The sequence below is a fragment of the Heloderma suspectum genome, chromosome 1 (genome assembly GCF_057233095.1).
Source record: "Heloderma suspectum isolate Gila_16-S chromosome 1, 16-S_ref, whole genome shotgun sequence".
Classification (NCBI taxonomy): domain Eukaryota; kingdom Metazoa; phylum Chordata; class Lepidosauria; order Squamata; family Helodermatidae; genus Heloderma; species Heloderma suspectum.
This window is the reverse complement of record NC_139458.1, coordinates 164,654,995-164,678,846: the sequence shown is the minus strand read 5'-3', so window position 1 is coordinate 164,678,846 and position 23,852 is coordinate 164,654,995. Positions and strand designations below refer to the sequence as shown.

Genomic DNA, 23,852 nt, shown 5'->3' with positions numbered 1-23,852 from the left:
TCACATTATAGTCCTGCTATTATTCTTCCTGGCATTTTCCAAGACAGATGTAACTCTCAAGAATTCACCTGTATCATTTTTTAAAGTAACATGAGAAACTACCTTTAAATCACTTAAAATAGGATCCCTGACTTTTTTAATTTTAAAGTTTCTTGTGAGATGACAGGAATCTAATCCCTTCTAACAAATGGAGAGAAGTGAAGTTAATAGCTTCTTGCCCTTGTTACAATGGGCCTCATAGGTAAAGCACCGGTGGCTCAGAAACTGGTGTCTTGGGATCTGACTCTCTGGCATGGAAAGCATGAGCACACTTTCCCACCCTGTGCATCTGCCCAAACTACAGCATCCCTGAACCCCAACTCAGGGGCAACATATTTGATTAGGGCCTACATGCATAAAATCCAACAGGAAAAAAAATCTATTTTGTGCGGTCAATAACTGACATAAAATCTGGAAAATAGCCACTCAGTCTTGATGGCCCATATTGGATTAAAATCCCCCATCCACGTTCCACATGTATGGATCCAGGCCTTCTCTAATACCTTTCCATTTTATGACTGTTGCACACCAAGGGGGGGTTACTAAATCTCACAAGACATAACATAAACCTTGATAAGCGTGTGTTTAGAGAATGTTTGGTAGCTGTAGGAAGGTGAGCAGCTTCTAAAGCAATCAGAAACTGCTACTGAAGGTGCTAGATCGATATTTCAAATACAACGGTCACCGTGGCCCCATGATATTTGTTCAGTGAAGTATTGTGAAAATGTACTGAAAGAATGTGTTGTGTTTGGGATACAGATATATCCCTTAAGATGATTGAAATATTAACAGAGGAATGTACCAAATGGGGGAAATGGACTTGGGATTCCATTTCGGTATTCAGCAAGATTCATAGCAAGGTTTAAAGGCCTGCCCTTGGCTATATTCAAGATTAAACTGCAAAATGGCATTCTTTAAAAAAAAAAAAGTTGTTTGGGTTATTTTATTATTTATGCTTTATAATAAGTATAGATATGTTAACAATGTTGTCATCATAGGTCAAACACCTACTCTTTAGAAAATAATAAATGAACTTGTGGTTTTTGGCATGCATACCCAATACAAATGTCCAGTTGTTTATAACAATAGCTACTAACCCAGTGAAAAGAATACTATCTTGTCTGGAACCCCTTCATGCCAAGGGTAGAATTTTGCCTTGGTTCACAGAGTTCATACACCTAATCAAATGTGACCAGTTGTAAAAGAACTAAACACTCAGATTATCTTCTACTTTCAGATATGAAGTATTTGAAGCTACATAAGCAAATTCTGGCCCTCCAATGTTTTGACCTACAACTCCCATCAGCCCTCAGTAATTGCTATGCTGGCTAGAACTGATGGGAGTTGTAGGCCAAAGTGTCTGAAGGGTTACCATTGCCCAGCATTGAGCTAGATCTACACTATTGCTTTATAAGGATATTGAGTGCACCGATAACTGCTGGGGCACATTACACATTCAATATACTGCTTTTGTAGTGCTATTTCCTGCTTTTTATGCCACATTATCCAAAATACTGCAACAAATGTCATTGCGCATCCTATGACGTGTAAATGCACAAGGGGATTATAGCGTTGCCATGATGAGATCGTAACGATATGACACAAGGTGCGGATGTGGCCCTGCTATAGAAGTTGCAACACATTATGTTACTACAATGATGGCAATTAGGGCTGTTAACTGAGCAAACGCTTTTCACTGAGGTATACAGCTTCTTTGGTTAAAGATACATATTCCAGTGCACAGAACCAGAAAGAGCTGCTAGGATCTGCTAAGTTATTATATGGTGTATAATTATACCAGGGGTCCTGATATTGGAGGTGAATAACAAACATCAATGCTTGATGCTCTTTTAGAAGGACTGAAGAACTGCACTCCCCCTACAGGAACACATTTGAAGTCTGGGGCCCTATCTACATGAGCCATTTGCCCCGGTGCTGCTTCGAAGGAAAGATCTTTGCGACAGATGATGCAGTCCCCCCTTCTCAGCCCAATAATGGTTTTCATGGAGAAATCTGGGTTTTCTCAGAGTCCATTTGCTGCAAAGTTTTCACTTGTTTTGGGTTCACTGTGTGTGTGTGGGGGGGTTGAATTGTCTGTCCCTTCCTCGGGTTGAAATTGCAGCGTCGTCAGTGATGCCCCTCCTCCTTCGCAGCTCTGCAGTTACAGAGGCGTGAAGAAGCGGCCTGGTGGAAGCCGTGCTGATTGGTGGAAGGGAAAGTAGCCTGGGGTTGGGACGGGGAAAGAGCAGAGGGGCAAACATGTCTACCGGGAAGTAACTCATTGCCTTCAGTTCTACGTCGCTGCCTCTCACTTTAAGTAGTCGAGCTCGAGAGTGGAGATGTGCAGCTACAAAGGAACATAGCTGAGAAATGGCGGATGCCTGTTGATTCGAAGCTGTGCAGTTGAGAAAGGGTGGGTGCCAGGGCGGATGATGTTCATAGACATGTACTCAGAAGCACTTCATGCTCTCAGCGCCTGCTCAATCTCTGGAGACAATGGCTGCCTGCTTGCCTGCCTGCCTGCCTCAGAAATGTGTATGCAGGGTTTGTTATGAATGTCTACTCGCAAGCAAGTCCTACATGCTAGTTGCACACCCTCTCCCCAGTTCTCTGTTCTTCCCAGCTTGGGAAGCCTGCTTTAATCCTCCCATCAACCGCCCCAGTTGTTAATTCGCAGCCCTAATACTGTGCAGCTCCTGGCAAGCAAACAGTGAAATCACTCAGTGCCATGTAGATGCAGCCTGGGTGTGCCCTTTGATCCACCTTTGCCATTGGAGGTGCAGGCTTCATAGACCACTGTTTACCTGCTTAGGTTGGCATTCCAGCTGCAACCCTTCTTAGTGATTGCCTAGTCTCATTGATGCATGCTCTGGTAGCCTCCAGATTAGACTACTGCAATGTATAATACTTGGAGCTGTCTTTGTAACTGGCTTGGAAACTACAGTTACTTTGAACTGTATCTGCTTAGCTGCTAAATGGGACCAGAGGTTATGATCAGACAACACTGGTGCGTCATTGACTGCACTGGCTCCCAGTTCATTTCTGAGCTCAATTCATAGTGATTTTTGACCTTTAAAGTCCTTTGTAGGTTGGGGCAAGGGTACCTGAAAGACAATTTTTTTCGACATGTACCTATCCCTATGCTAGCATCTTCAGGTGAAGCCATTCTCTGGGTTCTCCCGCCATCTTCGGTAGAGCAGCTAGCTACCAGGAATGGGTCTTCTTGGTAATGGTACACATACTATGGAATATACTTCTCAGGGAGGCTTGCCAGGGGCCTACCTTGATGTGATTTGGTACCTTTTGGTTTTCCTTGGCCTTCTAACTTTTAATTTGGGCTGCAATTCTATGTACATTTCCCTGCAAGTACATGTCATTGAATACAATGGGGCCTTACTTCTGACTACACATGCATAGGATTATGTTAATTAATTTTAGCTCTACTAATTATTTTATGTTGCTCTTTTATATATTTTGTTACTTTTATAATTGTTTGTTTTCTATGTTTTTGTTGCTCTTGTTGTACTTGCAGTGTTGCATTGTAAGCTGCCCTGGAATTATTAAAAGGGCAGACAGCAGAAATTTCCACAGTAGATAAATACATAAATACATTTTCCAGAGGCATCTGGCTGCCCACAGAGGGCTAGAAAGAAGTTTGGTCCAATCTGGCAGGGCTCTTTTTATGTTCTTAAGTTCAGTATCAGCAATGTGCATTCCTTTGGAGAAACTGATATCATATATTGGCTTATATTATCTTCTTCGTATAAGGATTTCTATGCTGCATTAGCTTTATAAATAACACAAAAACCATTAATAAGGTTATCACTAGTACTTAGATCTGCATTACAAAGCACATGAAGCAAAGCAAGACAACACCTGTACTTGGGGGAAAGAAAACTGTACAACTGGCATTGTGCAATGCAGCCACCGGCTCAGAGAAAAGTAATGAAGATGGTGAAATGCAAAATGGACAAATTTAAAGAAGTCACAATTTAATGGAGTGTTTGTGTAGTTAGGTCAGACTCGCCTATATTCTTTGGCTTTCATTGATTATCTCTGATCTAGTGACAGGTGACTATACAACACTATGCAAATGTTACAGATTCCTTTCTCTTTAAAGATTCCATTCAGAGATTTTCTTCCCTTTTTGTTTTATTAATGTGCTTGCACATACCTCGTAAGGCCGAACTAACTCTTGCTTAATCTAGTCCCATATTAATTCACTGGTCTATTACTGACGCAATACATTTCCTTGTAGAAGCAATTTGCTTATGTTTCTCCCTGACTTTATACCTACCCACACCAATGGTGGAAAGCTATTAAGTCATCTTCTTGCAAATGCTTTAGCCATTAAAAGGGGGACTGAAAATACATTCCTTGATGAGAAAAAAACACAAATAATTGTACTATTTTGTTTAGAATACTTCCAGCATCCATTTAGTACAGTACATATGAACAGTACAGTACATATGAACTCGCCTGGATTAGGAACATTTTCCATTCTAAACAACTTAACATAACTTAAAATATAGAGGATCACCGTGCAAGCACATTATGAGATACTAGTCCAATTCACTTTCCTACAAAGATACGCTTTTAAAAATGTTTCCTTTGAGGAACAGATGTGGAAAAGATTACATTTTGATTGAAAATCCACACTGAAACTGAGCTAAGCATGTAGTATGCTACTTATGACTCTTTTCTGAAAAATATACATAGATTCCGATGTTAACGTTCTATTCTATAGAAAATAATTCCAAAGCATTAACTGCTGAAAGCTTTGCAGAAGTCCCTTGTTAAAAACCTACCATTCAAAAGATTGTCCCTTGTTGTTCCAGAACACTACAATTTTATAAAGGGAAACACAACAGACATTTCATATTTCAAAAAACCTCTGCCCCATAGTATACTGCTCACCCCAGTTTCCTGAGCAGTGAGATTTCAGGGGTATAGTACTGACCTTGGGTTTGATTTCCTTTGGAATGAGGTCACTAGAGGTTGCTGATGTTTTGTAATATTTGTGTTTTTATTTACAAATATATAGGTTGAGCAATTGGAAATTCACAGCTTAAACCGCTTCAACAGAAGTTCTGAAGTTCACTGCCCCCCCCCCCCATTTCAGGGAGAGGAGCAAGCCTGCATCTCCAGCTCTGAGATTTTTGGCAGCTGTGACTCTTGTCTCACTGCTCTAAAACTACTGGCTATTAGGTGAACCTCTGTCTAACACATTACTGGGGGCTGGGGCAGAGGGGACAGAATGAGAGAGAGGCAGGGGGGGGACCAAAAATGTCTCTGGCCATTTCCTTGGTCATACAAAGGCCAGCCATTTGAGACCGCCAGTGCTGATGCCCCAAACAAAAGGGAAGAACTGCCAGACTAAACTTGTCCAAGCTGTTTGACCATTTCAGCTGTTCTCCTTCTTACAATCACAGAATCATAAGGCTGGAAGAGATCCTGAGGTCATTTAGTCCAAGCCTCAGTCTCATAGCTGCTGGTAGAATCCTGTGATCTCTGTTAATAAATGTAACGTGGAGGTAGCCTGAGTTTGGACTCTAGAGGCTTTCTCTTACCATTTCTCCCCTCGCAACAGCTGTAACTGTCAAAGTCCTATCCAGTGTAATGTTGCACCCTATGCTAATCCCTCAGAACCTTTCAGCACAGTCCTACACACGTTGATTCAAGAAGGAAGTCTCACTGAGTTCAATGGGACTTTAAAAAGGAGAGCAAGTAGCACTGGGTGTTTCATTTAGACCAGGCCTTTAGACTTGACCCATGTAAGATAAGCATGCCAGCTCAATGCCTACCTGGCCTCTGGATCTCTTGACTGCTAACCATCTGTATGCAGGCAAGGAGACAACCCGATTTAAATAGGACACTAGGCTCATGCAGCAATGCTTAAGTTCTGCTTGCTCAACTTTACTTCCTAGTAAGTAGGCAAAGGATTGCAGCCACAAAGTGCAATCCTATGTAATTGCCAAAGAAGGAAGTCCCACGTGTGTACAATTGTAGCCTTAAATTTCTCAAGTCTCTCAGAAGAATCTAGGATCATCTCCATTTTTTCACAGGGGTCAGTACTGTGGGGCAATTGCCCAGGAGAGTGCAGCTGCTGGTGGGGAGGAGGGGCATCCACGGGGGGGGGGGGGCTCAGATTTGCGCAGCAAGAGAAACACACCAAACTCTCACCCAGAGGGCAAATAGGCAGACTCAGCAGGCAGTTAGTGGTAGTCATAAGGAACAGCTGCGGCTGACTCCAACCTCTCAAATGCCATCTCACTTTGGAAAATGCCGCTGTAAAGACTGGGTCCACGGTGCTGCGCCAATTAAGTCCAGGTGAAGAAACCAAGAAAAGGAGGCTGCTCCTGACTCTGTGGTTGGCACGGTGGGGGAGAAGTAGAGCCATCAGGGCTGCCTTGTGGGAGCAGACATTACTTCCGCTTGCTTGCCCTCTTGGGGGTGGGGCGGATGGGCCCTGTGGCATTGCAGAGAGAGAGAGAGAGAGAGAGAGAGAGAGAGAGAGAGAGGCCTTTTCCCACTTATTAGCATTTATTCATTAAAACCGCTTCGCCTCTCTACTGGCAACTAGGCCCAATTCCCACCGCCGCAGTGCCCAAAGCGAGAGCAGAGTTGTGCAAGGACAACCCACCTCATCCTCTCACGTAGCGCGCTCTCTTTATGGGGGTGGTACAGTGAGGACGGAGCTCAGTCCTCCTTACTGTGCCGCCAGAGAGAGAAGGGGACGGGTTTCCCCCAACGCATGTTGCCGGGGGAGGTGCGGGGCATAACCCGGCACCGGCGGCCCAGCTCGCCCTCCTCGCCCCGCCCAGCGCCGCTCCAAAGTGCCCGCCAAGCGTGAACGACACTCCCCCGCCTACCCACCCGTCTCCCTCCAGGCAGCAGGGATTCGTCGAACCGCTTGACGCGCACCGCTCGGTGTCCCTTCATGGGTTGGGTATGAAAGCATTTCCCAACGTGCCGGGCTTATTCGGGCAAATTGCGCGCCACGGGTTTCCCCTCCGTCCGTCCTTCCCTCCCGCCTGCCTGCCGGCCGGCCGGCCGAGAGCACCAGTGTGAAAGTCGCATCCCAGCGCCGCCTGACTGACTGCGGCGGCTGAGCGAGCGCTGCAGAAATTCGCCTTGGGCTTTGGCGCTCTTCTGCCCGCCCGTCCGGGCGCGCGCTTCTTTCTCGCGCGCGTGTGTGTGTGGCAGGTTCTTCAAGGAGAAGAAGACGACGACGGAGGAGGAGGAGGAGGAGGGGAAGCGCAGTGCTATGTCCCTGTACTCAGTCCGGGGCCCCCGAGTGGAGATGAGCAAGAGCCAGGGAAGGGAAACCATCTCTTAAGACTCCCCAAGCCAGCATGGTGCACCTGCAGCAACCCCTGCCGCTGCTCGTGGTGGCGCAGAGCTTCCTCCCGCTTGTAAGTCCGCGTCGCCTGCCGGGGGGGCTCCTTTTGTGGCGCGGCGTGCAGGCTGCCTGTACAGGCGTTGTCTGTTTCGTGATTTCCTCCCTGTGTCCGCGGTTTTAGAAATGCCTTGTAAGTTTGTCGAGGGCGAGTTGAGCATGAGGTTGGTGCGGCTGTTATTCCCCTTCCCCGCCCCGCGCCCAGTCTCCCTCCTTTCCTCTTTCTTTGGCGATCAGCCTCAGCTAGGCGAGGGAACGGGGCTCGCGTGCCTCCTCACCGGCGTCGCCGCGATAGCCGCTCCGGGTGCCTTCCGTTTGGCGTGCGAGTCTGGCAGGCTCGGGCTTGGCTATTTGGGGGAAACTTTTGAAACAGCCAGTGGAAGCCGCCAGCTCCTGGACGCGCCTTGTATTTCTTTTTTTAAAAAACTGCTGTCTTTCCAGATAGGGAACGCACAGCCCGCTTTCCGCGAGGCTGTGGCGAGCAGAAATGATTCACAACACCCAGCCCCCCTTCAGGGCAAGCGACTGAGCCTAAACAGCCCAGCAACTCACAAGGGGGATGGTTTTAGACAACTGTGTCCGCTTGCTTCTCAGTTTTGAATGGGAGTCCCAGAAAGGCCTGTGTTGCCCAACATGTTGAATGTTCTAACCTTTGGGCTAAAGTGCAGATCTTCCATTGCTGAGCTATGTGTTGATGGTGTGACCAAACAAATAAGCTGTTTGAAAAACTTGGATCAGAAAGGACTGGCTGTTGCATTTATCACCATAGATGATGCCTCTGGAGAAAGTTGGTTGCGCTGTTGCTTGTTAATTTCCAGAATTTTCAAATTTACATGAAATAGTGTCTCTGTTGAGCAGATCTAACTTACTTGTAATTCATACAGTTGCAGCCTGTGCTTCTTCAGCAGAAATAAACTGGGGTGACTTTATTAAAAAAAATGTGGCATGTTGTGACTTTGTTAAAAGGTCTTCCTTGTTTATATTTATTTATTTAGTACATTAATATCCCACCTTTCTTCCATTTTATATAGCCTTCTGGCCTTTTAAAGACACACTTATTATGAAAAACAAAGGCAGTCGTGTTGGCCATAAGAAAAATTCCAAAATCCATATAACATATTACCTCTATTGAGCCAACTCAAAGATCACAAAAATTGTGTAAGCTTTCGAGATATCCAGATCTCTTCATCAGTCAATATGTTACGAAAAACAGGTACAAGCTTCCCTGAACCGGAGTCCATTTCAGTTGAACCTCAGTCTAGAACTAACCAATTTGGATGTGTTTTATTTTTGATGTGAGAAGGTCTACCTGAAAACATGAGTCTTATATTGCTACAGCCTTTGTTCACATTATAAACTTACTTATACAATTATTTGTCACTAATGCAGATGGACCCTACAGATATTTACTCTGAAGTAACTGTGTTTAATGGAACTTACTGCCAAGTAACCAACTATAAAAAGAATTGCGGCCTAGACTTGTTTTGCATTTTGCAGTTTCAAAATTGATGTGTATCTCCTGCAGATGATGTAAAAGCAGTGCTATGTATATTTGTGGTATCAAATTCAATAGAGGTTTAGATAGGACTACACAACATATTTAAAGCCAATCCTAAATATGTTATCATGGGAGGAAGCTGAGGATTGCAGTTGCAAATGTCAAAAGTTAGTTTACTAAAGTTACAGAGAACTTCAAGTGAGACACTGCTCCTAAAGAGGGTGTACAGAATGCAGTTACAACAAACTTTAGTGAGGAACTAAATGCCTTCGGACAGTAATTTATGGAATACTGTGGCAAAGGAAGTGAAAACACCGAAGTATCCAACTTTGCCAAGCAAAGCTATACAAATAATATTGCAATTGTATTTCACCAAGCTCCCTTTCAGGAAAAAGCCCACAACAGGATGCAAAGTTTTGTTTTCTCCCTATGGCTGCATTCTAGCTGAAAACTGTGTCTGTGTGTGACTACAGTCAATAAGGGAATGTGTAATAAACCTTGAAGGGATTAGACAGCCTCCGTAAGAGCTGGATTCTAATATCACAGCATGAGTTGATTGATTAGTTTTTGAGGAAGTTTATGTCAAATTCTAATCCGTTTTTGGATTGTGCTCGTCTTGTAATGTTGTGGCGCTTTTTCTTTTTTGCTCCAGCACTTTATCATAGCAATGAAATGCCAAGCTGTAGCTCTGCGATAAGGCACACATTTTCTTTCACACTGCTTTCCTTTCTGGAACAATAAAAGGCTGTTTACATTCTTAGAGCAGAGTTTCCAGCTAAACACCACGCAGGGGTTAAGGATCTGAATGGAAAGCAGTAAATGGATTACAGAGTTGCTGAGAAGGAAAGAGCTAAATTGAAATACCCCCCCCCAATCATCCAGATATCAAAGGGACTGATTAAAACTTCTGACAGACCATGGTTTTGTTCCACCTTTTATTTAGTGATGTTACTAACCTCTTTGCTGTGGCTTTCAACAATTGCTTCTTGTGAGTGCTGATCACTTTGAAGGATGAAAAACAACAACACAGAGATGCAAGACAGTACCTGTTCTCAGCTGATGCCGCATATAACAACCATAGGGGAGTAGTTCATTTTCTGTATTTTTAGATATTTACATCTCAAACAGTGGCAGCCTGAAACACTTTTATTGTACATTCTTATGATGGAATTAGTCCTAAAGTAATAAAATAAGTTACAGCGCAACCTTATATGTGTCTACTCAGAAGTAAGTTCCAATGAGTTCAACAGGTTTACTCCCAGGTAAGTGGGCATAGGACTGAAGCTTTAAGTACAATCCTATACAAATCTAGTTGGAATTCATTACTCCTGTGTAAACAGGTATAGGACTGCACAGTTTCCGTGACTTAAGTTAACATGTGCTAATATACTGTGGTAAAACTGTTATGTTGTGCCACCTAGCTTTAGTGAATACATTGGATTCTTTTGGGTATAATTAATGTGAAAATAATACATAGTTTGTTATTAGATAGCTGCATAGTATAGCACTGCATGACTATGCCATTTGCTGTTTAGTTGTGTCCTCAGACTTGTCAATGACTAATGACTTCCAGCTGTGTAGCTATACGGTGGAGGACATTGACAGTATTCAAAAGCCCTGTGAAAACTATTAAGTCTGAACATGAAAAATACTCCATACATGGTAACCAGCATTTTTACTAATGAAGGAAAAAAAAATTTAACTGGACTTGATGGAAGTTTACAGTTGTTGAGGGCAAAACTAAAACACACCCCCAATTTTGATTTATTGTCTTATGTTAACTATAATAAATTGGTAAGTCTACATTTACAGCTGAATCCAAAAGTCCTATTTTATTTTTTGTATTTTGTGTATTTGATAGACCCATTTACACACCTTGTATAGATGCAAGTTTAAGTTGAAGGACGTTTTACAAAAATTTCCTCCTTTTAGCGATTCATTGCATTTTTCTTCATTGTAAGTAAGTTAACCTCTGTCGCTGAAAAGTATTTAATACCATAATTTAAGGTGTCCTTTGTGTACCATATTGTAGTGAAGTCTATACTCTGTACATTTTTAACTGATTCATTATCATTATCAGCTGCAATCCTAGACACGCTTACCTAAAAGTAAGCCTTATTGAATACGTTGGGATTTACTTTTGAGTAAATATACATAAGATTGAATTGTTAGTGTCCTGTAAATGCAGATTGTGTACATACAGGTAGAAAGTGAAAAGTACACTCCTCTGCTTTGGTAAAAATAAAATTACACACTATGCCTTTCTGCAGACTAGATAGTGGATAGGCATAGAGAAGTTAATTCAGCATAATTCACCATTTGTTCAATATGATGGTAGTCAATATATGTCAGAACAATAATGCTGTGCCCAGTCAGTAATCACTTAGCTAGTTATTGGCTAAATAGTAAAAGAAAAAATGCTTTGTCCATTATTAAGGGCAGTGGCTACTATTGCTTTAAATCTAGTATTAATGGTCATTCAGCTGTTTTGTTGCAAATTAGTGTCATGTTAATAATTAGGATAGGGGAGCAATGGAATCATAGTCACCAGCAATAGGAAAGTAACTTGTTTAAAGTGATTTTATAACCCATTCCTTAAGGTACTGCTGTTAACATTGAAACAATCATTTTTAACATTTTCTTGCAAACAAATCCTGTTATTTTTCTGCTATCAATTCCAGTTTTCCTTAGCTGTACTATTTTTAAATATAAAATAAAAGATTCCAAAATGCACGTTTCACAACACAAACTTAAAATAATGATTTATAAAATTAACAAAGTTAATACCAAAAAATAGATTTTAAATAAAAATTGCATGTCATTGCTGTCAAAATCTATCTGCAGTGCCATTTTGTATAGTACATATTTTGCATCCATAGTCTTATAATAGCACGGAAGTTCTCAGACTGTGATCTCATTCTGCAAACACTGCCTTAAGCTTTACATCTCATAAAGGATATGCAAAACAATCTCAAAAGCACTTAATTTCTAGTTAATGCAAGTGCTAGTGCATATTTCTAAGCTACATATAGATTTAAGTCTTGCCTATATGAGGAGAGAGAGGGTTTTCCTTAGATTTAAATAGCAATTGGTAAGATTTTTTTTTAAACTTCAGTAGTGTCTGGAGATAAGGTTTCTATATTAACAAGCTGAGAGTGCCACGTGTTGCTATCTGTAGTTTGTATTTAACTTTATTTTTATGATAAAAATATCTGTATTTTAGTCTTAGTGTATATATTTTTACTAAGGTAGCTAGCTTGATTAAGAAAAATAAAATTATTTTTAAGTGTTGATGAAGCATAAATTTATTTTATCATTCTGGTAAAAGCTAATACAAGCATGGACTTGTACTAAAAATCAGGCTTTAAAAAAAAAAGCATTTAGGTATCTTAAGTACAAGAGTTTTTTTTCTGAGTGTTGGCCAAAATATATTTATTTATAAGAACCTGAGAAAATATTTTTTCTAGATAGTTTTACTTAAATACAGGCAAAATTATGTCTTAGTGTTAAGCACCTTTGAGATACAACATATCCGTGAAATTGTGAAGACATAGGAAGTATATTTAAAATGGAGTTTGGCAAGACCTATATGCAACAATCCAGGGTGTGGTTTTCCATTCACTGTTCCTCATCTGAGTACACCACCATCTCTTCACCTCCATGCTCTACCACTACACACAGCTCCTCCCCCTGTTTTGCACTCATCCTCCACTACCACTCTTCCCTGGTAATCCCAGATAACAGCAAAAGAACCAAGAGGTGAAGCAGCCATAGCATTCCACGGTATGGTTTCCACAATACTAGTGGTGGCAGTTCTCCATCTTCTATGCAATCACCAGAACACTTAAACAATGATAAGCAGGCCTTGCTTTGTCATTCATCCTTTGGGTTGTGCGTCTGAAAGAAGGGAAGAAGCCCTGCCCGCTATGCTACTGGTAACGGGAGCCTCCCAAGAGGTCTTCAGGTTCAGGCTGTCATGGCACATGGCAAGCCATGTTTTGATTGAAACCTTTCGTTTCTGATATGGCCAAAGCTCTACTATTTAAAGAAACCATATTAAGAAATGCCACTGGACATGCCTGAGTCCTTGTGTATGCCTGGAGTAGCCTTCCCCAACCTGATGCCCTCCAGATGTGTTGTACTACAACTTCCATCAGCCCCAGCCAGCATGGCCACCATGTTGACTGGGGATGGGTGGGAGTTCTAGTCCGACGCTTCTGGAGGGTGCCAGGCTGGACTAGAGTAATTCTTTGGATCCCATCCATAAGAATTGCCAATGCATCTAACCAGTGTTTACTCACTCTCATAAGCAAAGCATAATAGAAATAGTCACCCAGTTTTGTTGTCTTTACCATCTAGTTACTTGAGCTGTACTGCCTTTGAAAATGGAAGCTCCAGTTTTGGCTGTTATGACTAACAGTCAGTGATAGATCTATCCTCCATGAACTTGTCCAGTCCTTTTTTAGAGCCATGTAAGCTAGTTGGCATTACCATAACTTTGGAACAATGCATTTCGTGTTAACAATCTTTGCATGAAGAAATGCTGAATCTACTGCTATCAGCTTTACTGGATGATCCTAATCACCAGTGTCTTGAAGCATGAGATTTTGTTTTGTCTATTCCCTTTCTCCAAATTATTCATAGTTTTATTCATCATTTATCTATTTAAATAATTTATCTTCAGCCAAAAAAGGCTCTAGGAGCACCTTACATATCTTTTTTTTTTTTTAATAAAACAGGAAATCCTTTCCCTTGGCCTTAAAAGACATGACACAAAAGGGAAAGGAATTTGGAGGAAAGAGGGAAAAAAGCAAACTCAGACATTAGCTTAGTTTCAGAGTTCTTAAATGACCTGCAGGAATGGGTAACAGTTTAAAAAGAGGACTAGTCAAAAGTTGCTGAGCTGATGGAGTGGCCCTGCTTCTCTTTTCTTCCTCCCTCTGCTGTAGCATGATGGAATTGCTGCTGCCGGGTGACAATTGTTGGAGGGAGTTTTTAACAAAACACTTAGCATTCCCCCCCCCCCAACTAAGAAGACCTTAAGCACCATCCCTCTGATAACTGTTTTTGTGTGAACCACGCAGAGAGCTTTGCTATTGGGTGGTACAGAAATATAACATAATATGAATAAATAAATAAATAAATAAATAAACTTAATTACCTTCTGCTGTACCTTTTTAAGCTTTATGATACCCTTTTTGAAATAGGATGGCTAGAAGTACATACAGTATTTAGAATTTGGCCCCATGATAGATGTAAGCAATGACATTGTAATGCTTGCCATTTTACTTCCAGTCACTTTCTCAACAGTGAATTATTATAGTATTCATAATACCTCTATAGATAGAGGTGTTCAGTATCATTCCTAGTTTTCTTTCATCAGCATGTTTGTGAGGTTAGGATCATTTGTGTTCCCAATGTGCATTTATTTATATTTATATTAAGTCTCATCTACTACTCAATACCCCAATTACCCAGTTTGGCAACTGTGGTGGTAAACATGCTTAACACCTTACTAGAGCTATGCAGCCAAAGAGCTTACCAACTAGTTTCAGTGCACCTGCTATAAGAAACAGTTAGTAAACTGTCATCTGTAATTGCCCAAAGAACAGTAAATCTCAGTCTCTCTTTTGAATCTGTGCATAATTTGAAGGATAAAGTTATGTGTCTTTCAGTAGCAGCACTGGAAACTAACCGGTGGTGGGGTGGGCAGAGTATAGATGTGAAGTTGGGGGTATAAAGTTGGGGGTATAACTAGTGCATACACAGTGCATATGCTTCATGCTAACTTAGGGCATACCTGTTCAGCAGCTTTTCATACTTCTAGCTGGACAGTTAAGCACTAAACTGGAAGTGGGAGAAGCAATACCTGAGAAAATATAGTACAAATGTGCACAAGGTTTTGCTCATCTATCCCCCATTTGGGCTGTGTCACGAGTGCTGGCGCAGCTAAATTCCCTATCTATTGTCTGGGGGAGAGAGAATCAGCATTAGATGCTGTGATTGCTGTATGGGCTTACTTGACAGACATGGAAATGCCATTTGTTTTTCCAGACTTCATGTTGGTGAAACCATAGATGCAGTCATTTGTGAACTGTGGCATACATCAGCTTCCTGGGCTTGTGACAAAAAAGTTATGCCACGCTTCACAAATGAGAGCATGTATGTGATGTTGTATACTCCCCCGACAAACACGCTGCCTTTTTCTGTCCATGTAGGAAGCAAAGCATCTTATGAAGCAGCAATTAGATTTTTCTTCAAGGGATGTAGTTCCTTAGGAACCTCTGCTATGGATACTTTGCAAGCATTGTTTGTTCTGAAATGAGTTTGTGAATTTGTAGAAAGAAGATATTCCAGTGAGTTTGGTACTATCCTTAGTTGTGAAAAGTGTATTTACTTCATATGTGCTTCAGTCAATTATATCAGTGCTCTTTAAAGACTTCAAGCAGTTCACAATCTGTATACTACAATGGAATATGCAAATTTTTAAAGCAGTGGGATTACTATTAAGCATTTTCTTCCTGTACAAACTCCTTGTTTTGCTTTGCTTATTTTATTATTGAAAGAAGGAATCTCAGGTTATAGACATAGTGCTTGCTTACAAACCTTATATGTTACTTTATGTTAAACTTATATTCCAGTAAACATTTCTTGTAATTTTAAAATAAAATTATTTTGTGATAGTATAACAAGATGAATGCCAAATTGTATGTAACAGGACTTCCGTGTTACTATGGGTTGATGGATTAAGTTGTCGTCTTCAATTCAGCAAAGGGACTAGGTTTTTAATTGGAACTAATAAACCTGAAAACTGTGAAGGAATGAGATTTTTATTTTAACAGGCTATGCATTTTTTAAATACGTTGTAACGACTGTGAATCATAATCTCTTTTTATAGAAGTGTGATTGTGAACCTTTCCATGCTGCATCCACTTTAAAGTGTCCACAAATTTAAATGTAGCTATACCTTTTCATTTCTTCAAAGAAGGAAGGAGGTCAATATAGTGCCAATTTTTACAAGACTTTGAGGGTATACAGATGGAAAGTTTTATATTGTTGTTGTTCAGTCGTTCAGTCGTGTCCGACTCTTCGTGACCCCATGGACCATAGCACGCCAGGCCTTCCTGTCCTGCGCTCTCTCCCGGAGCGTGCTCAAGTTAAGTTTTATATTAGCTACAATAAATATCTGTAAAATATGTTTGTTATTGTTAAATAAAAATAACAGGACAAGTGATTGTTCAAATCTTTTTAAAATAGCTAGCATGAACCTCTGATGGTGCCTTAGACTTCTATGTCTGGACTTAACTAATAGAAATTCTCTTTGAGACCATCCAGACGTACATGCAAAAAAGAGAACTGACATACAACATCCATAATTGAATTAGCATATCTGCCCCCTTCCCTATAGAATGTTGGTGAGTATAGCTCTTGGGACCACACATCTCCAGCAACAGACTGAAACTACTGTGTTGGATTTTGGCTATTTGAATTTGGGTCCATATTTCTCTCAGAACGATCTTGCATTGAGCAAGATAAGGACATGCATGAGGAAGAGGTTTAAATTTCACTTATGGCAGCCTGGCATTATGCATAGTAGATGATAGTCCTTGATTATAATTATTACAATGCAGCTTCAGACCCAGCTGAGACAAAAATATCCTTGGTCACCCTAGTGGGTGACTTGTGCCAGGGAATGGATGTCAGGAGTGGGATCCCATTAATTTTTCTGGACCTCTCTGCAACTTCCGATACCATCTACCATAGATCGCTTATCTGGGTTGGGCATAGGAAGCACGGTGTTACTGTGGTTCTGGTCCTTCCTGAATGAACAGTCTCAGAAGGTGATGCTTGGGTACTGTTGTTCTATCCCATAGGCTTTGGCCTGGGTGTGCTGCAAGGTTCCATCTTTTCCTTGCGCTTTTCAACATCAACATGAAACCACTGTGGGAAGTCATTCAGAGGTCTGGGCTGAAGTATTATCAATATGACACTCAGCTCTACCTCTTGTTTCCATCTAATGATCCTAGGGAGGCTGTGTCTGGAGATGGTATTGGGATGGATGAGGGCAAATCAGCTGAAATTTCAGCCAGACAAGATGGAGGTACTGTGGTAGGGAAACCAACTGATTACAGCTGGTCTTTGATGGGTTGCATTCCCCCTGAGAGACGAAGGATGCAGCTTGGGAGTGCTCCTGGACTTGGCACTAACTAGGTAGGCTGAGGTGGCGGTGGTGCCAGGAGTACTTTTTACCAGCTTTGGGTAGTACACCAGTTACAACCCTATCTGGACAGGGAGGATCTTGCTTCAGTTATTCATGCTATGGTGACATTCAGACTACTATAATGTGCTGTATGCCAGGCTGCCTTTGAAGATGGTTCAGAAACTTCAGTGATGCAGAATAGGGCTGCCTGGATATTAGCGGGGGCTGGGCAGTTTGCTCATGTGACACTGATATTGTGTCTGATGTGTGTGCCTTTCCAAGCACAATCTGAAGTGCTGGTTTGAATTTTTAAAGCCTTTAATGGTTTGGGGCCAAGTTACTTGAAGGACTGCCTTTTCCCATACCATCCTGCCTGCGCTCTGAGGTCATCAGCAGAGGCCCTTCTCGCTTGCCTGCTGCCAAGGGTGGTTAGGCTGATGAGTAAAAGGGAGAGTGCCTTTTAAGTGATGATTCTGTACCTATGAAATCAGCTTCCATCGGGGGTTCATTAAGCACCTTCTTTGCATGTCTTCAGAAAAGCTCTGAAGACCCATCTGTTTTCTCTGGCCTTTTTGTAAATTCTTAGGCTGCTGGTTCTAGGTAACTTCTGTTTTATTGATCTTTTATCAGTAACCATTGTTTTTATTTACCTAAGTGAATATGTAGTTATTTTATTCTATTCTATCTGTTTTGCATGGTTTTTATGTTGCACATCACCTTGAGAAGGTTTAAAATTAAAAAAATTAAATAAATATATTATGCATCAATTTTGGGATTTATTATAAGACTTTGTGCAATACTGCTGAATGGTGAGATAGCAAACACAGGACCTCAGACACCAAACACACCTGGGAAAGGTTGAAAAATATATAGCCCAAAGAGACCAGTTAATAGATGTAATTGATTCTAATGTACCTTCAATGAGTTTGGGGGAGAAGTATGGAGGCGGGGGGGAAGGACATATCTTAATTTAAGCTCTTAGAAGAGTAGAGGACGGTCATGCTAGCTTTGACTGAGGCCTTTCCCACAAAGAATTTCTTGGGCTGTTTGAAACCATCTCTTCTTTCCCTTTAATGCCTTATAAATTCAGTCTTCCATTGGATCCCTGCCATGCTAACACACAAATTATGTACTCAACAGGGAGCCCAGATTATAATGGTTGGCTACTGGGGGAAAGTAACGAGAATGAGCAGAATCAAGCCCTTGCTTTAATAGGTGCAGAACCAAGCATGTTTTTTTGACCAGCATAAGGTCAGTCTATGCAGATGAATGAGGATGAGAGATCTGATACGTACTGGAAGCAACTGTTATTTACTATTTGTGATTGAAGATCTTCTAGCCTGAATAGATTCTCTTGTAGGTCCAACAAATAGGCTGCATCTTATTTACTAATAGTGAAGGCATTCTCTGGCCGTTATGTATCCAAAATGACATCTTCCATACATGGAAGAAAGTATCAGCAGGCTCATGAAAGCCCTAATGTTTGGAGAAGTAGTAAAAACCTTTAAGAAAACTCTTTGGAGGTCAACCCAGCCCAGCATGGCCTCTTTGGAGGTCAACCCAGCATGATATTTCAGCCCTCTGTGGCTTAATTTACCAGCGGTGGCTGTTGCATTGTGCCAGGTGTCCAAGAAAGCCATTTTTGCATGGCGCCCATGGGCACCTGGTTTGCTGTGGCTTGTCATGTCATGCGAACCCAGGCGGCAGGGGTTGTTTGATGATTATAGAACCCTCAAAAAATCCTAAAACAAGCCATGGGTTTGTCAAACTAACTCTCAAACAACCCCTGCCACCTGTGTATGCATGACACAACAAACCATGGCAAGCCAGGTGCTCATGGGCACCATGCAAATGTGGTGTCTGTGGCTACCAAGCAAATCTGAAAATTGCAACTCCAATTCTATTGGGACATGGTCTGAGATTACCAGTGTATCAATCTTAGAAACATTTATTTGATGTAGCAAAGATGTAGAAACCAAAAATAATCTAATCAAAAGCAATTATGATAGACAGGTAAAATAAAGGTGTAATCGCTCTTGCCAGGATGCAAAATTCGCCAAGCATCAATCAAACAGAGTTCAGCCATATAAGCCTGAAGTATGAACCTCACCACTGTTTGCCTCTTAGGAGCAGGCATACTCCTATCCAGTAAAGGGTCCAAAATCTCATTGAAGTCCCTGCCTACAATCAAATGATCATAAGTTATATCAACCAATTTTCTAAAACATCCATGAAGCATAACCACAGAATCGTTATTAGGCCCATACACACTCATCATAGCAATTACTTTATATATTTCCCAACAAGAATAAAAAAACAACCATACGGATCAATATGCACCTGTTGAACTGAAAATGGAGCCGCTTATGAATTAAAATCTCAACTCCTTTAAACCTTGTCGAAGTATCTGTTACATAGACCACACCAACCCAATCTTTTCTCAACAGATGTTCATCTACATTCATCAAATGGGCTTGTAAAAAAGCCACATCAGCATTAAGCTCTTTTAACTTAGAAAGGACTCTTCTTCTGGTTATTTAAATTCCACACTTCATCTGAAGTGTTTTTGTATTTCCAGGAGTTAGATACACAACTACCTAGTGTATATTAGATTTTCCCACTCAGTGTGTGATTTCTTGTTGGTTCCAAGAACCCATGTTTTGACAGATGGAAGTCCTTTTCCAGTCTTGACATTCTGGTGCTTATTCAAGCAGAGGAGTCACAGCTGACAGAGAATGCTGCCTTCCTCTAAAGCAGAGTGCAATTACTATGTGGGCTGTGCAACTATGAGCTTGAAAATGAACCCTGTTCAGCAAACAAAACTAACTTCTTCGGAACACATTGGAATTACAATTTTTACTGTTGTATTTATTTTGGATTTGTCAGGCTTTGTTTTTGCATTTTCTGCTGCAATCCTTTTTCTATCAGTATTTTTTTAGCATAAGAACTCCTAACGTTTTTATACATATATGTGTGCGTATTATATAATAAAAGGGTAGGGACGAAAGTGAGAATAGCATATACTTTTTCTCTCCATTGATCTAATTTCTATTTGCCTTTTTTAAGTCTGAGCTACATTACATTGCAATAAGAATTAACTTATTTGGTGAAAAAAAAAAAAAAGATCACACATGAATGAATTGTTTCTGGAAAAACAGATGAAATAAATTAAAGCCTTCGCTTTAGAGCATCTGGCGGCCTTAGAACCTAGTACATGTAATTACTACTGTCTATTAGGGAAAAATATGTAACTGTATGGTTGATTTACTCAGATATGACTGGCTTAGCAACTTAATTGGACTTTACAACAGACCAGAACTAAGCAGACAAAAAAATTAATTACTAGATTCATCTGAGGATGACTAGAAGCACTATATGTTATGCTTCACCTCACTAAAGGTGTGCAGTTGCTTGATCCTGCTACTTTGGTTCACATTGAAATCAACAGATTTGGGAAGTAGTCAGCCACCAGGTGAAACTGAGACATAGGGATAGGAACAAAAGTTTATTACAGTTAAATGCAAAAATGTGTAGATCCATTGACTAGGTTTAGTTTTACAAAAACGTGTAGATCCAAAGATAAGGTTAACAGTGCCTTTGGTCTAGAAGAAAGAAAAAGTCATCTGTAAAACAAAGTATCTCTCAAATCTTCTTTCATTCATGGCTGATTCATAACACTTTAAAATGCTATGGTTCACTTTATGGTCAATCAATAAACCCCTGATTACTTTTATTTACCACATGGGGTTCAAGTAAAGCAACACTAAGAATAGTCAAGTGGATCACCAGATTTATAGACTGTGATTTCCAAAAGGGAGATAACCTAGGCATTCAGATTGCTTATCCTGTCATCCAGTCTCAAGCCAAGAGGCCATCAAAGATGAAGATGAAGGCTTAGCACTTGCACAAATAGCCTAATCCACCCAAGGAATTATTACAGCTTCAGAATGGAAAGCAGCCCTGAGTGCTAACCAAGTCCTTACTGATCTTAATCCTTATATAACTACATGGTGGCCATACAGGATTAAGATACCAGAACATTTGGAACTGTACAGGCAAGTAGTCCTTTCTCAATGAATGGGTTTGGGGAACCAATCATTTGGTAGTGCTAACATCTCTTCAAAGAAGATTAATTAATGTAGCCCATTAGCCCATAATGTAGGCATGGGTTTGACTAACAGATGAATCAGACAAAGCTTTTGATGGTCAGGAATAAACAAACACATTGGGAAATAATGAGCAACTATATGGCTTGTGTGTTATGTGATAAATCTCAGAAGACTTTCACCATCTAACTCCAGCAGTCCATGGGAAAAATTACTTCTAGATATAATAGGACTTTTTGATGATCAACCTGATAAACAAGGATTCATCATTGTGATGGTGGATTACTATTGCAACTGGCCAGAAGTTTCATTTTCTGACAAAATTACCACAGACAAGGTAATTATGTGTTTGTCTGAAGTCTTTGCCAGAGAAGGCCTTCCCAAGGACTTCGTGACTGACAAAAGGCTCACCTCATTTGAAAAAGAACAATATTTCAAATAGAAAATAAGTGTTTTTTCATTGTGCAGGGAGACTCCACAGATACAAAAAGCTCTCTTCTGCAGACATTTGCCCAGAAGACTTTTGCGTTCACTGAACAGTTTAAAATATCACTGGAATAGGGATTCTGTCATAACAGATGATGGCAAGAAATGGCATGTGTCGAGGCTGTTGACGATGTGCACCATGGGATGAGTAGAAAAGGAATCTTAATCTCAAGGAAAGAGTCGAAGAGTATGATCTTGCCTCCAGCTTTTATCTCACATGAGGTTGAAAAAAGTGATGAACAGCTCTCAATAAGGGAGAACAGATCACCAGTTATGTGAGAACCCAAGTTTTTGGAAAGCTTGACAAGAAGAAACAAGAAAAATTTCAAGATTTTATCATAAGGTTTTAGTGAAAGCTAGAACCCAATGCTGTTGTTGTAAAGGAGAAGGTTGTATTGCATCCTACCACTCAGTCAGTTCAATGGTCTAGACGTTTGTCTTGAAGAGGAGCCAATAGAAAAGTGGGTGGAGTTAATAGGGTCTATAGACAATGTAGTATGAAGGAAAGAAATGAGTGGAGTTGTTTCTTAATAAAGTTTCTTAATAAAATTCTTAATCTACGCTTGATACATTCTATTTGTAATGGGCTAAGATATAAAGCAGTTGATTGCAAACACCTCAAAGGGCATTAAGATGGACAACTTTGCCAATGAAGGTTAAATTATGATATCTCTACACCTGGAGCTTTGCCAGGACTTGAAGACTTCACCCAGATAACTTAGAAGTGGGTTTATGGTGATTGTAGAGCCAAAGTAGATGTGACATTGTTCATGCAATTAGCAATTTTAAGTATATAGCAGGCACAGATTGGGGGTGATCTGGATAATGGCATGGGGAGGGACCTTTAACTTCTGGCCCACTCTGTGGCTGTGATGTGGACTGGGGCTTTCGCAGTTGCTATTTGCATACGAGCATTCTGGAAACATCTCAATTATATTTCTATCAGATTAAGAGTGCTACCATCTTGGTATCTGAAACAATATGAGCTTCCCTACTTCCTGCATTTTCAGTTTTGTCAGACTCTTTCCTATCCAGTGTATGTTCTGTGCTTCCTACTTTTGTGTCCGTTACTGATGTTTCCCATATTCTTCTGTTCCCACACCCAACCCACCTGTTCCCATCAAACAGTTTTTTTCCTTCGCTACATCCTCAATTAGCTGGCTTCCTTAGTTTATGGGCCCTTGAAGTTGTAACTTGTACAACAGTTAGTAAAGGCCAAGCTAGATGTAATGTTAAATGGATATTTGCATTTAACCTGTCGGTTTAAAAAATTCAGATAGCATCCACAGAGAGAAGGGGCTTATTCACATCACTAATGTGTTATATGATTTAGTCTTTAACAAAGCAAAGGGAATAGCATATGCCCTGTTTGAATAGTGGTGTTCATTGCATATTAAAATGCAACTGCTCCACTTAAAACAGGCTTAATTAAAATGTATGAGTGACATGAAGTGCACTTATATCATGTATTCATCGATAGCTCCAGAAGTGGGACTTTGTTCTGCATGGCATATTCTATGCCACCATTTATGTAATACATGCATGCATGCATGCATACATACATACATACAAGTCAATTTTTGGTGTTTTGGTAGATTCTTTTTACCCAACTTTTTTAAAAAGTACAATCAAGTTAGATTGGAGTACACTCAGTTTTGGCTCAAGTACACTGATTGTTCAGTTTCCCCTCCTTAGCCATTTGTGTTCTGCAAACACAATTTCAGCAGTGGTCTGCATTCTGACAGACTACAGGGAACCTAGAAGAAGTCTGCTACAGCAGCACCTTTGTCTTCTGGGGCTTGTTATTTTAATCCTTGTGTAGACTGATTTATCACTTCAAACATCTGTCAGCTATGCCTTTGACTTGTAATGGATAGTGATAGTGTTCCTGATTTTTCAGCAGCAGCTGTTAGAGGTTCATTAGTTACACTCTCAAAGGGTGCAGATAACTAACATTTTTCTTTGTTAATTATCTCTTATGTGTTACAATAACAGAGGTTCTGGAATTCATTCAGCTTCACTGCCTACCAAAGCTATTAGGTATACCTTTTGTTTTAATTAAATAATCCTAAACTCTTATTCCAGACTTTAAAAGATGAGGCAGGGAATTGTAAGTAGGAAACA

General features: G+C 40.7%; 1 protein-coding gene across 2 annotated transcripts in view; it reads left to right on the top strand.

Moving 5' to 3' along the window:
- Nucleotides 1–6,867: 6,867 nt before the first annotated feature.
- NXPH2 (neurexophilin 2) overlaps nt 6,868–23,852 on the top strand; it is a 38,199-nt gene continuing 21,214 nt past the window's right edge. Inside the window, exon 1 of one of the 2 annotated variants that reach the window (XM_084809573.1) lies at nt 6,868–6,988. In XM_084809573.1, the coding sequence (XP_084665699.1) occupies nt 6,980–6,988 (9 nt within the window). In that variant the 5' untranslated portion in view covers nt 6,868–6,979. Of the gene's footprint in view, nt 7,455–23,852 lie in introns of both variants that reach the window. The other variant, XM_084809564.1, reaches the window with a different exon arrangement.